At 53.4% G+C, this 15,253-nt stretch overlaps 2 protein-coding genes across 2 annotated transcripts; both read right to left on the reverse strand.

Annotated features, from left to right (window-relative positions):
- Positions 1–6,731: 6,731 nt before the first annotated feature.
- On the reverse strand, positions 6,732–8,114 carry LOC34618544. The gene is made up of 2 exons (XM_026338628.1): positions 7,496–8,114; positions 6,732–7,348 (listed from the first exon to the last, which is right to left on the reverse strand). Exons 1-2 carry the CDS (start codon positions 8,112–8,114, stop codon positions 6,732–6,734), a joined length of 1,236 nt encoding a protein of 411 aa, XP_026194413.1.
- A 2,606-nt stretch (positions 8,115–10,720) lies between these two features.
- LOC34623777 lies at positions 10,721–14,834 on the reverse strand. Its single transcript, XM_026338639.1, has 7 exons — positions 13,790–14,834; positions 12,881–13,254; positions 12,132–12,304; positions 11,839–11,992; positions 11,504–11,713; positions 11,130–11,320; positions 10,721–10,808 (listed from the first exon to the last, which is right to left on the reverse strand). The coding sequence occupies exons 1-7, from the start codon at positions 14,832–14,834 to the stop codon at positions 10,721–10,723; spliced, it is 2,235 nt and encodes a 744-aa protein (XP_026194424.1).
- Positions 14,835–15,253: the final 419 nt, after the last annotated feature.

Raw genomic sequence — 15,253 nt, forward strand, 5'->3', positions numbered from 1 at the left:
GCCACTTTTATCGCTGCGGGGGCCGCGCGTGTACAACTACGGTGTCTGCACGTGTTGTTGCTTTTGTTGCTATTGCTGTTACTGCTGCTCCATTAACTGAAGACAACTGACTCCTCTGAAGCCTTATACGCAGGCAAATACTCCCGGGGCTTCCCCCGAAGCGTTCCCCCCTTTCTCAGTAGCGCAGTCGCAATCCACGAAATCATACGGAAAGGCGCTGTGTCCACTGAACACTGGCTGCAGAAAACAGACAGACCGTAGTGCTCCTCTTTCTGCATAGTCTTGCTACCGAAGGCCTCGCTGAGGGCCCCGCAAATGCACGCTAGAAAGCTCGCAGTCAAATGTGCAGGGATCACCGCTAGCCACCGGCTAGCGTAGATAGACCCGCAGGTATCCTGTCTTTCGACCAGTTCGATACTGCAGTTAATGAGCGATGAGCGGCCTGAAGAGAGGGCTAGCAAGCTTGTTGGCCACTTTCAGATACTTAAAATAGGAAGCTAGATAGATGACCATACAGTTAACAAGAGCACTGGCCATGCCTACAACTTGTGCCTGCGCGAAAGCGTTGTGGCTCGTGCGCTCCTGGTGGACGGTGAAGCTTCCCGGGGGAGAGACACAGGCAGATGTGGACAGCATACTGCAAAGTGCAGCGTGCCTGGCCTACGACAGCCTTGCTTTGATCCGCCGGCGGCCCATCAAGTAAAGCCCTTATGGCGGGAGGGGGACGAACAAAAGCGAGTAGGGGGGCGCTCTGTACTGCAAACCGTGATCACGACTGTGCGTCGTCAACGGAATATCGTGCAGTCTCTCCCTACAGTAATTGAGCCTGTATTTAGCCTGTTGCTTTCTTCTAGGCCGGTTGCCAATAACCCGGTGTGATGACAGTTTAGCATCAAAATTTAAAAGTGCATGGCTCACGGACATCAGCTAAGGCAAAGTGCCAGCAGATACTAGTGGTGCATTCACACGCAGAGAAGCACGGTCAAGTGCTTCCCCCCTCTTGCGTATTTGGCCCATATTTCACACTAAATTACGCTACCAATACACATGGAGGCTCTATAGCTGCTCCTTGCCCCCACCTTTAAAACCTGTCTCCCCATTTGCTTCTTGTGAAGGTTCACTGGTGAAGTGAACAGTTACGGTGCGTGCAAGCTCGTGTCTAAGTTGAATGACTTGGTGATGTGAGGTACCAAAATGGGAGAAACGTTGGACAATGGCGAACATTGGTACAGTGATGGGTGCATGAAATTAATCTCCAAGCCATCCGATGCGCTCTACTCATGCTTTGCATCGCCACTGTGAAGGCATGCCTTGCTGTAGGACTCGGTTGACATGCTGGCGTTCGGTAGTAGACTACTCGCTAGATGACTTTTTCAATGCTTTCGCATATTATACTGAAGTGAGATATGCGGCATAGACTGCATATGTAGGATGGTGGATAGCACAGTGGCATTTTGAAGGCTAGCGGAAAGGCGTACACATGGCAACAAAATGCAATATTTACTCTTATTTAGCTCGAAAGTTGCAAAAATGTCCTTTCACATCATGTGCTTTACATGTAGAAGGAATATTTCCGGCATCCCTTGCAGTTCACAGCATGCGACGGAGAGAGCGCGTGTGGTGTCTTGGTTTGGCGCTTTTGTCTTTTTCTGCTGCTCTGCACGGCTGCGATCTGCCTCCTGGAGATGCTTTCGGGGGAGCTGTGCTTGCAATGCTCTAGCAAGCAGTTTACATACGACTCTAGCTAAGTTATTCACTTATTCTTCTCCTGACAAGCATTTAATAAATGGAGCGATTCTTCGCCATGAAAGCGTCAAGAAACATGCCATGCGAGCAACGCTGTGAAGTATCTCGTCACCGGAATACACCGAGTTGCCGTAGTTCATGTTTATGCATCCATGGCATGTGTCTTGATGTGGCTCTTTCGCGCTGGCTATTGGAATTTAGCGTATTTTCATGTAATCCATCGCCTCTCCTCCGGTGACTTCTTTGGCAAATTGCAGAGTACATACCGTCCTTGGACCACTGGGAATTATGTCGGCATTATACAGCAACCGCGTTGCAGTCAGTGCCCCTCTTCAGCGTTGAGATTAGTAGGTAGATGGATGCAACACCGGAAAGCGTTAGCTTAGCAGCGGTGATGTGCCAGAAATCAATGCTGGTTTTGCTGAAGGGGATTGCCTCTCTCCACAATCACTAATCAGACACTTTTGCCTGTTGAAATGAAACTGCTATGCTGCTTCGTGGGAGTTATTGCTAGTAAGGATTTGTCCACAGACCCTTTTCGCAATGCAGGTGCATGGACGTTTACGTCAGTCGTGAGCTGATCATAAGCATATGCAGTGTTCGTGCATACAGCTCAAGAGGGATATCCCTATTTATCTAGCTCCTCTCCGTCACTAGTGGCGTTTTGCCCGATGCCGCGCAAGGCTGCTCCTGCACTTTTTCTACAAGTATGCGGTACAGCAGCGACCAGCTGTGTTTGGGAGGCTCCCTCCCAACCCATCAAAAACACGGCAATGCTGACCGATGCAATTGGCTTACCCCACTTCAGTCTGTCCTTGCTAAAGGCTATCTTAAGTCATCATGGTGCTTGCCATCTCACAAAATAACGGCGTATCAAATAGTGCAGCCCCTGTTGATTCGTGTAAACGGCAACTGGCGCAACCAGAAGTAAGGGTCTTTATCTTTCAAGCGCCATTCAAACACGCAATAGCCCTGGATCCTTCGCTGCACTGCCCTGCGCAGTTGCAGATGTCGCTGACGCACTTTTTCGCAGCAGACCGACCAACAAGAATGCACTCTACCCGGGGTAGAGGCTCATGCTGATTTTTGGAAGGCTGTTCGGGTAGCAAGTCAAGAATACGCACCGGCAACCACGTTGGTGATGGCATTATATGCTTCACTGTGAAGCTGCACTGCAGAAGGCGCACAAGCCATCGAAAACCTCTAGGATTATCAAACTCTTGAAAAACTTTATGAGATGCACGCGCAAAACTGATCCCCGGTGGGTCCTCTACAACATTTTATCCTCTGTCGCTTTCTTCACTGCGTCACAGCGCGCGAAAGCTTTTTATTTCTCCTACGTGCCTTCTTGGCTCGCTAAGCAGGCAGCTTCTGCGGGTCGCAGTCCCGTCGTCCAAGTCCTTTGGCTGTTCGCATGCGCCTGCAGTTTCCAATTATATGACCCGAATTCCCCAAAACCCACATTCTTTGCTTGAAGGCTGTCTGTGGCTACCGAAACGCGGGTTCCCCCTATTTTTCTCCTCTGGTTCCAGTTTAGACTGGAAGCTACGGCCGGTTGGCACAGTCTCAACATCCATAGATTCGATACATTGACTTGGCTGTTCCCTTAGCCACAGATGCAAAAGTTGCGCTCAGTTGCAATTGCAGCCTGAAGTAGTCCACCCTTTGTGAAAGCCCCAACGTTTGGCTGTGTAATCGTGATTTACTACTCATCCTGCGAGCACCTAACTTGACCAGCTAGACCTAAGATCAACCACTGACCGAGCAACTGCTCGTGACCGTTGTAGCTTTTGCTAACCATGTTCTATATTTTTGCTTCATTCCAGTTTGATAGATTCCGCTGCCTCAGCCCTCTCGATTCCCCCAGAATTTGGTGTTGAGCCAATCTCGGCCTAATTGAATGAAGGATTGTACAGTAGTAGGCCCTGCAGGCAACCGACCTCCTTTACTGAGATAAAGTCAATATTGCAGTGCTGCTACATCCAATAAGCATGCAGCAAGGAGCACTGGCTTTTGTTAACCTCAGGCGTACAAAGCGGCATCTCCAAACGGTTGTTGAAGTCTTAGAGTACTTGCCCATCCCCACAACTGTCGTACTTTTCTGGGTTCCATAGGTCCACCGAAGCATTGCTATTCACTTTACGTACTAACAAATCAGCTGTTTCTGTCAGCTGTGAAGCTACTCCGTAAACATCAGCTTGCAGCCCTTGTCGCCCAAACAGGCGATATGCCAGTCTACCTCTACTCAGCAATAATTTTTCTCAGCGCGCATCAAACTACTGAAATATCTTAAAACAATTTCGAAACCAGACAGTTGCTGTAGGGAAACCTGGCATCCCACTGCATCTACAGCCTGTGAATTAGCGGCGAACAGCTGCATCCTCACACAACGCAATACTGTCAACTGTAGCGTTCCATCCAAGGCGTCCGTGGGTAGACACTCAGATCCAGAGTCTATATGTACGAATGAATACAACATTTGCCCTTCCTTCCCTCTTGAAGTGACGAACATGAGGGGAAGCTGACAGCTAGGTGCAAGTAGCTGCACCCTCCACGCCTTTCGAGCGGTTACAACTAGTTGCTTGTAGCATTTAGTCAGCACGCAAACAAGATTGCGTCTTTGTGTTTCGAGCCAAAGGCACTGTGTAATAGAGAAAATACACAGACATACAAACCTAATACTCATTGACTTACTGAGTGCTCGCTGAACATCTAACGACCTCAGTAGAAGGTGTTGAAGTGCAACTTGGCTCGCTACAGAAGAAATGATTCACTGAACATTGTGTACAATGTGATAGGGAAGTGGTAACATTTCTTACCAGCAAACGAAACGCAATTACAAGTACAATACTAAACGCGCGAAGAGTAGCTGCTTTGTTAGGGACTCTTTGGCAGTGTATTAGGAACAAGTATCTCCTACTACACGTTGGGGCTTTTCCGAAGGCGATCGGGCTATGGGATATAAAACCTCACACTGCCGAGTCTCCGAACGACGCCTTCTCAAACGGCCTATTTTAAGCTCGTTCAGTAAAGTAGTTTGCATCGTGTTAGGTGTACAGGGAGACTGTCCTGTATCCTATCACTGTTTTAGGCCTGAGTACATCCTATCTAAAGGCTTTGGAGCCCCCTCTGGAAACCTCTACGACCCGCCGCCGTCTGCTATCCTCAGCTGAGCACAAACATAGAACTTGCAGAAGCTTTTGTAGGCAGCCGCAAAAAATTTGGCTCGCCAGTGAATGAACCTTTATCAAGGTAAACACTTGTATTTTTTGTAAAGGCTGCTCAGGAAAGGAGAGGTGAAACATCCACAGGTGTGCAGTTACATATACAAATGCAGGTGTTTATGTGTTACACAGGCTACCACGCAGTAAGCGCTTACACATGTGTACGCCTTTTGAATGTGAACTTATCATGTGCCTACACATGGATACATCCAAATATGTTGTAGGCATGTATCTACTCCATCACATACCAAGGCATGAACACGTATGTCCATGTACAAAGGTGATGCACAAGCAAACATTTACATACATGGGCGCATATAAATACATCCAGGTACATATATATACACACGAATCAAGTATGAATATTCATGTTTTCATACCACATGTGTACTTCGAAGCACACATGTACACAGAGGAAGCCAATACATGCCCGTCTGCTCGCGTCACGGTGCTCGCCTGCTCCTAAAGATTGCACGGGGATACAAATGAAGAAGTGCATACACCGTACGCATTTGTGCTGCCACACAATGAATGGCAACGCCGCGATACGTGTGATGCATGCGTACAGATTGATAGAAATAACAGTTCTGCGCCTAATTCATGTGACCTTTGGGCTGTAGGGGCGCCTCAAACAGAAGCAGACAACACTGGTTGCTCTTGTTCCTGCGGTTGCTGTACGGAAACCTCCGGTTTGCCAATATCTTTGCCGCACGCTACAAGCCTTGCGGCTGCTAGAAGCGGCCCCACACATTGCGGGCTTCCCACTCGTTCAACGAATTCCTAGGCCAATGGAGGACAGGAAGCTTCGTGCCTCGTTTTTTAATTACCCCTCTTCTCACTTGACTCCAAACAGGCTTCCACTTTCCCTATAAAGGGGTGGCGCCGTCCAGAAAGGCCATGCATAGCACAAAGCCCCTCACGGTACCCTTCCTACAGAGAGCTCATACATATGGGCTATTTGTCCAAGTGACTGGCACCTCCCCTGCGAGGGCCCCTATGGAGCGGGGGCCCCATCAGACGAAAGCCAATCCATACAGGTCCTCTCACCATCGTGAAGTCGGGAGACGCACTAGATAGCCCCCATCCCGCTGGGGTAGCGAAAGCGCCCGCACATTGGGCAAGAGGCTTTCAGTCTTTTAAAGAGCCAAACGTCGAGGCAAGCCGCTGCAGCACACCGCACACCCTAGATCGTAACTGCAGCAGCATTCGCGAAGGCGGCGAAAGTTTCCTCTTAGGAGTGCAGCAAGAGGCATCTCAGTTGCAGTGCGCCACTAAACCAATGCACGTCCTCAACAAGGGAGCCGCAGCCGTTAAACCCTCCAGAAGCTCCAAGATGGCAGCGCGCTCATGACTGCATGCAGGGGGGCCCTCTAGAATACACAAGGCCCTCGATCGAGCACACCAACGTCCCTCCAGGCTCTCTCCCATGAGTCCTGGAGGGGCCCCCCGGAGGGCCCTCGGCGTGCAAGGGCATAGAAGTGGATGGGAAAGCCTACCATGGAATTTATGCTGGCATGCCGAAACTACGCGCAGGAGCTCCCCCGGCTTCATGTCGTCAAAGCAGAAGATACAGAACTGAAGCACACAAAGGAAGGCACAGCGGCCATAGAACGCTCACACGACCCGCGCAAAATTTGGAGGTTCTAAGTAGTAGCGATTCGGGAGAGGGGCCTTTGCGTACGTGCCCGGGTGTATCAGCGTGTATGCGCATCGCATCGCGTGCGAAGGCACCTCGAGTACAAACAAAAAGAGGCGTTTCATTCACGGGCTCACTTCTTGCTCTTTGGAGTGAGCGGAGGAAGGCGTAGCATCACCAGGCTGGAAATCATCGTGGCTGACCTCAATCGGATCGCCCTGAGATCTCGATCCCTCAACGGGGGCGGAGGACCTCGAAGAAGACTTCTTCTTGACATCCTCCTGCAGGAGGAGATGAGTGCAGGAAAGAACCCGCGTGTAATGCAGGAGTCTCGAGGGGAGGAGATCTGCTGCTTTGAGGAGAGAAAGAACCGAGATGGAGGCGACGAGTCCGGCAGCACACAGAATAGCTAAACACATGAGGAGAGCCTGCCCCTCTGGGGGCCCCTTGGACAGGGGCCCCATAACTGCGGAAGAGGGGGCCCCCAACAGCGCGTCTAAGCGGTCGGTGTACATCCAGCGGGTCAGCATATACGTCATCACCGAGAAATAGAGACGCCTCGTCGATGAAAAGAAAAATGCCATAGGGGAATACAGCAGACACCGTTGCAGGAGCCGCAACAATTTGGGGCCTATGCCAGCAGCAAGACGGAGCCACGCAGCAACATGCATCCCTTTAGTACCTCCTAGGGGCCCCCTACATGTTTGATAGCTCTCTGCGAGTCTCCCATCACGCGCAGGCGCTGAAGGGTGAGCTTCACTTGGCGGTGAATGCCCTGCAGCGCTGTTGCCGCTGCTGTTGCTGCTGCTGCTGCCGCTGTTGCTGCTGCTGCTGCTGCCGCTGTTGCTGTTGCTGCCGCTGTTGCTGCTGCTGTTGCTGCTGCTGCTACCACTGCTCGGGGGGCTAGACACCTCCGAGCTCGCCGCTGCTGCAGCGAGCCTGGAGAGTGAGGAGGCGGTCTCTGGGGAAGTGCCTCCTTCAGGGGTGAAGCCGTCCTCAACGTTGAGGGGGGCCCCAAAGCTTTCGCCCAGAAGATACAGCCACCTCGAAAGATGCATGGCCAAGGTGAGGAGAGGAACGTCAACAATGATGCGGCAGTAGATGCCAAGCTGCAGCGCTCCGCGAGCTCCAAAGGACCCCAAGGGGCCTCTGTTCTCCGACAGCCTCCAGGTGGACTGACTCGATCCAACGGGCAGACAGAGCCCCCACACGTCAAGCCCGTGCCAGGGGGCCCCCCCTCCTCCCAGGAAAACGCTCCCATGCAGAGCAGCGCTGCCGCCGTATCTACTGCCGGTGCTACGAACGCTTGGCGCTCCGCAAGTCGGCGATTCATTCCAGACGGGAAACCAATTGAAATGATCCAAGACGAGAAACGCCGGAGGGGCCCCCGCCAGAGACACCAGTTCTGCCGCTGCAGCCTGAGGTTCTGCCAGCGTCGCGTCAAAGAGCTCCACCAACCACAAACACAACGCAGTCAGGGAAGCGAATGGCGAAAGGACGCCGAGCATGACGCAGGTAAAAGGATACAGCAGCGCGGGGGCCCCTATCGCGCAGAAGTGGAAGAGCCACTCGAACGCACGACCAACCACGGGGCACGCATGCAGCACCACCAGCAGCGGCAGCTGCAGCAAAACGCGCAGTCGGACCCTTACGTGATGGCGGCACCCAAGAACCCGGCAACCCATCGCCCGCAGAGAGCACAGAGGGGCCCAGAGGGCCCCCCAGGGGGCCCCCAACAACGCGTCCTTTGCCACTTTTCTGTGGGTGGGCCACCCAAGCCAGCGCACGCCTGCGGAGGCGCCGTCTCGCGAACTCTGGATGGCAGGGGGCCCCGGGGGGCCCCCCCTCGATCGAGTTCGCCTGCTGCACCGTCTGCCTCTGCTCAGGCTGCTGCCGGGGGGAGCCGTCGACGGGGAGGGAGGCGGAGTCGCATCTCCCCGAAGGGGCCATGGCTTAGCAGTTCCAGACAGCCGCGTCCAGATGCTGCCGCTGCTGGCTGGCAAAACTGCTTGGGAGCGCACCGGATCACGCAGTGCACGCTGATCCTCCACTGCAGCAGCTCCAGCGGTGTCACAAGGCGCCTGACGGTCCTCGTTTTCGACTCTGGGCAGGAGGAGGAGGCTGCTGCTGCTGCTGCTGCTGCTGCTGCTGCTGCTGCTGCAATCGGTGCCGCCGTCACTGCCTTTTTGAGAAGTGCTGGCGGCGAGGATTCCTGCAGATCTGGGTTTTCCTGGGGCAGTCGATCTTTTGGATCTGACGGCTCGGCTGCCACTCCCTCTGCTGCCGACCCCCCTCCCTCTGCTACTGTAGGGCCCCCCCCCCTCAGCGGCAGAGAGTGATCCGCTGTCGTGGGCTTCTTCCGAGCACTGCGCCTCGCTTAGGTGCCTCGGATGGTTAATTCTACACCTCTTGTTGGTTCCTCCGCTGCAGAAGCTGCTACTGTGGTTACTGCTGGCGTTGCCACCACTCCCTTGAGCGGCTTGTACGCCCCTCAGGTCCCCTGCTGGTGGGTTCTCCATTGCGGCAAGGCATAATGCGTGCAACGACGGCTTTGGCCGCACATCCGAATCCCCACCCACGCTGCAGGCGCTGGTGTTGTTGCCAGTATTGTTGTCTCTGTATCGTCTCTTTTGCTTATGAGGGGCGCGCAGTCCGATCTCACAAGGAAGGCCGCTTCGTCTGTTTCATCTCAAAGTACGATCCGCTCTATGCAAATATGCCGCTGGAGCAGCAACAGCAGCAACTCCCAGGGAGGCACCCGCCGCTGCACAACCCTGCAACTCGCTGATACAGAAGCCGGGGAAATTCTCTGCTGGGTATGAGAAAGTACCTCGTTATAATGCGTTTAAGGCTGTTTGGGACTAAATGCATTCAAAAAGAAGCAAAGACATGAGGAAGGGGCCGACTGCCTCCTAGCCACGGAATGACGAAGCGCAAAGTTGGGGTGGTGCAACTGAAAGAGTGGCAGTGAAAGGAAACTGCCACTTGCTGGCTGTATTTCTGGGAGCCTTGGCGAAGAAGGGCCAAAAGAAGTACAGGGAATAAATCCGAATACTGCAAACAACCGACAGGCGCCGCCGTCTGGCTAAATTATTAAGACAAAAAGGCAGTGAGCTGTGTGGACCTGCACCCAAGGTGAAGAGTGGACAAAAAAAGCTGCCAGTTTTATTATTAATTGCATCACGGTTTCTCTGCAGCTTCTGCTTTTGCGGTTACTTGCCACCATGAAGCAGACACCACAGCCCACTACCGAACCCAGACGACGGCAGGTGAGGTAACCTCTGAACAGCTTCCCGAGTTTTTTGTGTTGAGAAACGCGCATTAATATTGCCCTTTTCTATGTTTCAATTGCTAGTCATTGTTATACGCAAGATTACTTCCTAATTATAGATATCCCACGAATGTGGCAAAACCAGGCATAGGCAAGTAAGATGCAACCAGACATTTGCAGTTGCATGCATGTATATTCACTGTTTAAACGTCGGTATTCCTAGCGGCAACGGGAGCACCGGTAGTCATTGTTCGGACCCCGCGCCATTAGTTGCTGTTACAGTGGATGATCCTCGCTCATGAGGGAGAGGCCTGTGCGTTTCTAGTCCCGAGAACAAGCTTCATCCCGCAACTTAAGAGGACGGTTCTAATGCGCCTTGCCAAACCATCCAAAGGAGCTTGGTCTACTGAAGAGGAGCGCTTGACTGCACGGTGTGTCAAGGCTACCAGCACAAGCGCTACCATCCCCTGCAATGGACCTTCCTTGGCGTGAAATGCAAAAACTTGTTCCTTCAGGAACATTTGTTCGTTCTCCCTGCAGCCCGAGGAAGCAAGAGGGAGTCCTCAACGACTGAGGAGTGTAAAAGTTAAGAAAAGTAAAAACACTTCTTCTCAAGCAAGCGCCACAGCAACTTCCATAAAGGCTCAGAGGACGACTGAGAGCCACTATAAGCAAACCAAATATCCTGGATAAAGGGATGTCTCAGTTTTTGTATAGACAAGAGGAAGAGGCTATTTGCGTGAGGAGGACTGGCAGCTGCAGCGCATCGAACGCTGACGGACCTTTTAGGGCCGTTCGAGCAGGACTCTCCTTGAGGAGTACAGGGGACTAAAGACACCCTCATTATTGGATGGATTCCACTCGAGCCCTTATGTTTGCATGACTAAGCTTATGCACGATCTGGTTAAGAGTCTCAGGACCCCCCGAATATCTGTGATGCAAAAAAACCGAACCACACGCGATACCAGCGAGAAAATGCATAGACGTACAAACGAAACCAGCAGAAGATGATCCGTTCAAGGTTCTTAGATGCCACAGGAGATGGCAGCCTTAGCATTTGAAGAGCATCAATGAAGTCCTTAGTATACATAAAATTGACGCACATGCGTGCCGACAGGGAAGCTACGCTAGTGGCAAAGCAACTTGTATCCCCCCTAAGCCCTACGACATGCCCGGTTGCTCAGTAACTGGCAGGCGATACAAATTCACGACTGCCCTACAACGAAGCGCCACATAGTACGTCTTCTCTTACCTAAGCGTTACCTTTGCTCCACCCGTGCACTCGTTTGTTATCGGATCCGCCGCAATGTCAACTTTAAGAGCTCCCAGCCTCAAAGGAGGAGAAGGGGTTCCTTCAGGGCCTCTTTCGGAGCCTTTGATGAGCCGCAGCAAATCCTCTTCCCGATGGGTGCGAGCCAAGCCGGAGAGGTGCAGCACAACGAGCTGCAGCACCGTAAGGCAACAGTGTGTCAGAGTGTGCGTTAAATTTGTGCGATTCTTGTTGCCGATTTCCGGTTCTGCTGCTGCTGCTGCACGCGCTGCATCCTACTCTTCTGGCGCTCCCAGCCTCTGGTGCCTCTTGTTATTGCTAGGCGGTCTTTAGGAGGCAAGGCTACTTTATGCTACTCGCGCTCCTGCCCTTTCCCCCCTTCCCCTGTCAACGTGTGGTACCTCAAGACCACCGTCTTCTGATTTCGTTTTGGCGTCTTGTTCCTCGCAGAGTCTCCCGAAAACGCGACTCTCTGCGTGAAAGCGGCCTCCCTTGCCCGCTTGCGTAAGTTCTCGTAGCTCCTTCTGCTGCTGCAGCCCTAAGGAAGTATCGAGAGGACGCACTCGCTGCAGGCAACAACACACGCGAGGCGCTACGCGAGCCTGCAGCTCGTGCAAGTGGCGTCTTCGCCGTGTGTCCAAGTGGAGAATGAGGAAGTCTTGCCCGAGTGGAAGCACCCCGACGCGCGCACAGGAAAAGCAGTGCAAGTGTCACGACTCCACCAGCGATTGATCACACGCGCACCCAAACCGCAACTGCAAAGTGCTGCATGTCTCACGGCGGATGTGGGGGGAAGCGGCGGCTGGGTTCCCATGTCGATTGAGGAGCGCATTGCTCTATGAAACCTGTGGGGGCAGACAGAGAGAAACAAACACGCAGGTGCAGCGTCCGAGCGGTGCCGATGGTGCACCTACGGCTGGCTGGCTGCCAGTGCTGCAGACGCTGTGTGCCATCACAGTGCTCTTCAGCTGCTGTTTTGCTAACCTTTCATGTGCGGTAATATCTTCCTTGGGGACTGCAGACCTTGTGGTGTCAACGCCGCTCTCAGTAGCCACAGCCGCGCCAGAGACAGCAGCGGGAGGAGATGGAGTAGGCCTGCCAAACAAGTCGGAGAACTGAGGGTTCCGTAGCTGCTCTTGGCGTCGTCTCAAGTTAGCCTGCACCGCAAATTTCCCCCCAAAATGCCAACATGCTCATGAACTTGGCTGCAGACACCTGCAACGTTCCCTCCAAACAAGCAGATCCCAAGCACTCATCCGCCTAGAAACCGTCTACGCAGCAAAGTGGGTGTATGTGTATGTGTGTGTCTATGTGTGTGTGTGTCTCTGTGTGTGTGTGTGTCTCTGTGTGTGTATGTCTCTGTGTGCGTGTGTCTGTCTGTCTGTCTGTCTGTCTGTCTATCTGTCTGCATTTCTGTCTGTCTATCTGTCTGCATGTCTGTCTGTCTATCTGCCTGTCTATCTGTCTGCATGTCTGTCTGTCTGTCTGTCTGTCTGTCTGTCTGTCTGTCTGTCTGTCTGTCTATCTGTCTGCATTTCTGTCTGTGGTTTTCCGTGCTCATCAGCACCGGCGGCAATCAGCCAACACGACTAGAAATAGCGACATCAGTGGCAATTCGAGCTGGCCCTCCCCGAACGCCCTTCATACCCCCTTCCCCTCGTCTTCCTTCCCCGTTTTGCATTTGTTCTCAGCACTCGCAGCAGCAGTAAGCTTGTTCCTGGCTCCAGACACACCGTTTTATCTACGAGACAGCAGTCTGCAGCTCTTGGAAGAGGCGCAGGCTCTCCAAAGGCCCCTCCTCCCACGTCTCCCACCACAGCCATATCTCCGAAAATCGTGCTGCGGCTTTGCAACAACCGACGCTCACGAGCAGAGCAGCAACTGTTGCAGCTGCTCGAGCTCGTACTGCTGATGACACTGCTCCTCCCACTGCAACTGCTGACTGCAGACCGCGGAGTGCTGCAGCCACTAGCAATGGCAGAATGACGCTGCTGGCAGCCAAGACAGGAGGAAGAGGCCCCCCCTCCGTGGGAGATATTTCGGGAGATCCCTCGCGGAACCTCTGCACTAAACCATTGGCAGTCTCCCGGCAGTAAACCTCCAGAGCCTGAGGCAGATGCAGAATCAACAGTAGAAGCAGCAGTAGAATCAGTAGAAGCAGCAGCAGTAGAGGCAGAAGTAGCAGAGGCAGAAGTAGCAGAAGCAGAAGTAGCAGCAGAAGAGGCATCAGCAGTAGAATCAGCAGAAGCAGCAGGAGTAGAATCAGCAGAAGAAGCAGCAGTAGAATCAGTAGAAGCAGCAGCAGTAGAGGCATTAGCAGTAGAGGCATCAGCAGTAGAAGCATCAGCAGTAGAGGAAGTAGAGGCATCAGCAGTAGAGGCATCAGCAGTAGAGGCATCAGCAGTAGAGGCATCAGCAGTAGAGGCAGTAGAATTAGCAGCCGTAGAAGCAGTAGAAGTAGCAGTCGGAACGGCTGCAAAGCAGACTTGTCCCACGGCTCCTCCTCCTGCTCGTGCTGACTTTGAGGCGCATTCCCAGTTCGCGTTTCAGTCGCAAGTGGTGACGGAAATTCCGTGTCACACCCCTTGCAACCCTCAAACCCGCATGCATGGATATAGATATGTATACATGTATGGCCTTACCGACGTGGTGTTTGCGTGGTTCGTTTTTTTTGCCCATGTTGCAAAGGGGGAAGGGCGGAGGCTCCGGCTGCGTCTGCTGTTCTTGCGAAAGATTGCCGCTGCTGTTTGCTGCCGATTCTGTTAGCGGGAGCACTGAGCCTGTGCTGCGCAGAGCGTCCAGCAGCTTGGTGCGGCTGCTGCGACGGTCTTCACGCGGCCTGAAGGGCGAGTAAACCCTGCTGCTGCTGCTGCTGCTGCTGCTGTACACCTCGCTGGCGCAGTAGTTGCTGACAGAAGCGCTGTCACAGCTGCTCAGTTCTGCGGGCATGTCTGCGGCTGCTGTGGGAGCCGCTTGAAGCCTCTGCCCCCCCCTAGGATTTGCGATCAAGTGGTAACTTCTAGGGGCGGAGGGGGGGGGGGCGGCATGGGCTACCCCGTTGACAGTTGGGGACATGTCGGTGCTGCCCGCTTCGGAGAGGGCGGAGCTGCCGCAAATGAATGCGTGGTGCTGCTGCTGCCGTTTTCGGAATGCGGCGGCTTGCTGCTTTTGACCCAAGTACTGCTGCGTAGCTGCAGAACTAGCCAAAGAAACTACTGATAAGGTGTCTGTTCTGTCCACTGGGAGCCGGGGGTCCTCCACAGGGGCATATGGGTAGCCGTAGCGTGGCGGCAGTTGCTGGGGAGGAGAGAGTGGCTGGCGTTGAAACTCGTGGTGTGCATGCGGGGGGACGGTGAGGTCGTCACGAGGGAGAAGGGGCGCCCTTCCTTCGTCAATCCTAGAGGGAGAGTGATCTTCGCTGCAGTTGTTTACGTAGTGGTGAGGAGCATTCGCCGAATGGGGGCGGGGGGTCTCAGGGGCGTTTGAAAGATCTGATGGATAGTTGTAGCAGCTACTGCTGCTGCTGCTGCACTGGGGCAGCTGCTCGTGCGAAACCTCCATGGCACCTGGGAGAGCCTCTAGAGCGTCCAGACGCCCCGGAGTTTTATCCCTGGGGGAAAATGCTGCACCCTGTGGGACCCTTAACTTTGGCAGCACCGCAGGGAGAGCCGCTGCGTGGATATCCATGGTGGCTAGCTGGCGCGCTCAAGTGGGGGATTAAAAGGGGAGAATGGGCCTCCAGATCAGAAGGCAGCTGATCTTACATGTGTATGAGAAGTACAATGAGAGAAAGAGGCACAGACAAGCAGCTGAGAGAGGCGCGGGTTTCTCTGTGCCCCTAGGGCCCTTGATGTGTACATACGCCTCAGGGAAAGCCACCGACAGTCGACAGGACAAATCTAGTCTACGCGACAAAAGGAAAATAAAGCAAAAGGAATCAACAGACAAAATCGCTTCAAGAGAAAGGGGCGAAGAAAGGAGGATGTCGCAGTCGCAGCCGCTAGCGCCGCTACTGCTGAGGCGGTTAGAGCAGTGGAGTGGTAGAGTGCTGCCGCAGAAATTGCTTATCTTTGCCTCATTTCGTATCAAATCAATGAAATGCGCAT

Source organism: Cyclospora cayetanensis, unplaced genomic scaffold (assembly GCF_002999335.1).
Source record: "Cyclospora cayetanensis isolate NF1_C8 unplaced genomic scaffold, CcayRef3 CcayRef3_contig_105, whole genome shotgun sequence".
NCBI lineage: Eukaryota > Apicomplexa > Conoidasida > Eucoccidiorida > Eimeriidae > Cyclospora > Cyclospora cayetanensis.

Coding starts and splice junctions, on each gene's coding strand:
- LOC34618544 (XM_026338628.1), bottom strand. CDS start 8,114: ATGCTCGGCGTCCTTTCGCCATTCGCTTCCCTGACTGCGTTGTGTTTG. Junction 7,349..7,495: donor GTCTAGCCCCCCGAGCAGTG/GTAGCAGCAGCA, acceptor CTCACCCTTCAG/CGCCTGCGCGTGATGGGAGA.
- LOC34623777 (XM_026338639.1), bottom strand. CDS start 14,834: ATGGATATCCACGCAGCGGCTCTCCCTGCGGTGCTGCCAAAGTTAAGG. Junction 12,305..12,880: donor GCTGTCTCGTAGATAAAACG/GTGTGTCTGGAG, acceptor TTTGCGGTGCAG/GCTAACTTGAGACGACGCCA. Junction 11,714..11,838: donor ACACTTGCACTGCTTTTCCT/GTGCGCGCGTCG, acceptor TGTTGCCTGCAG/CGAGTGCGTCCTCTCGATAC.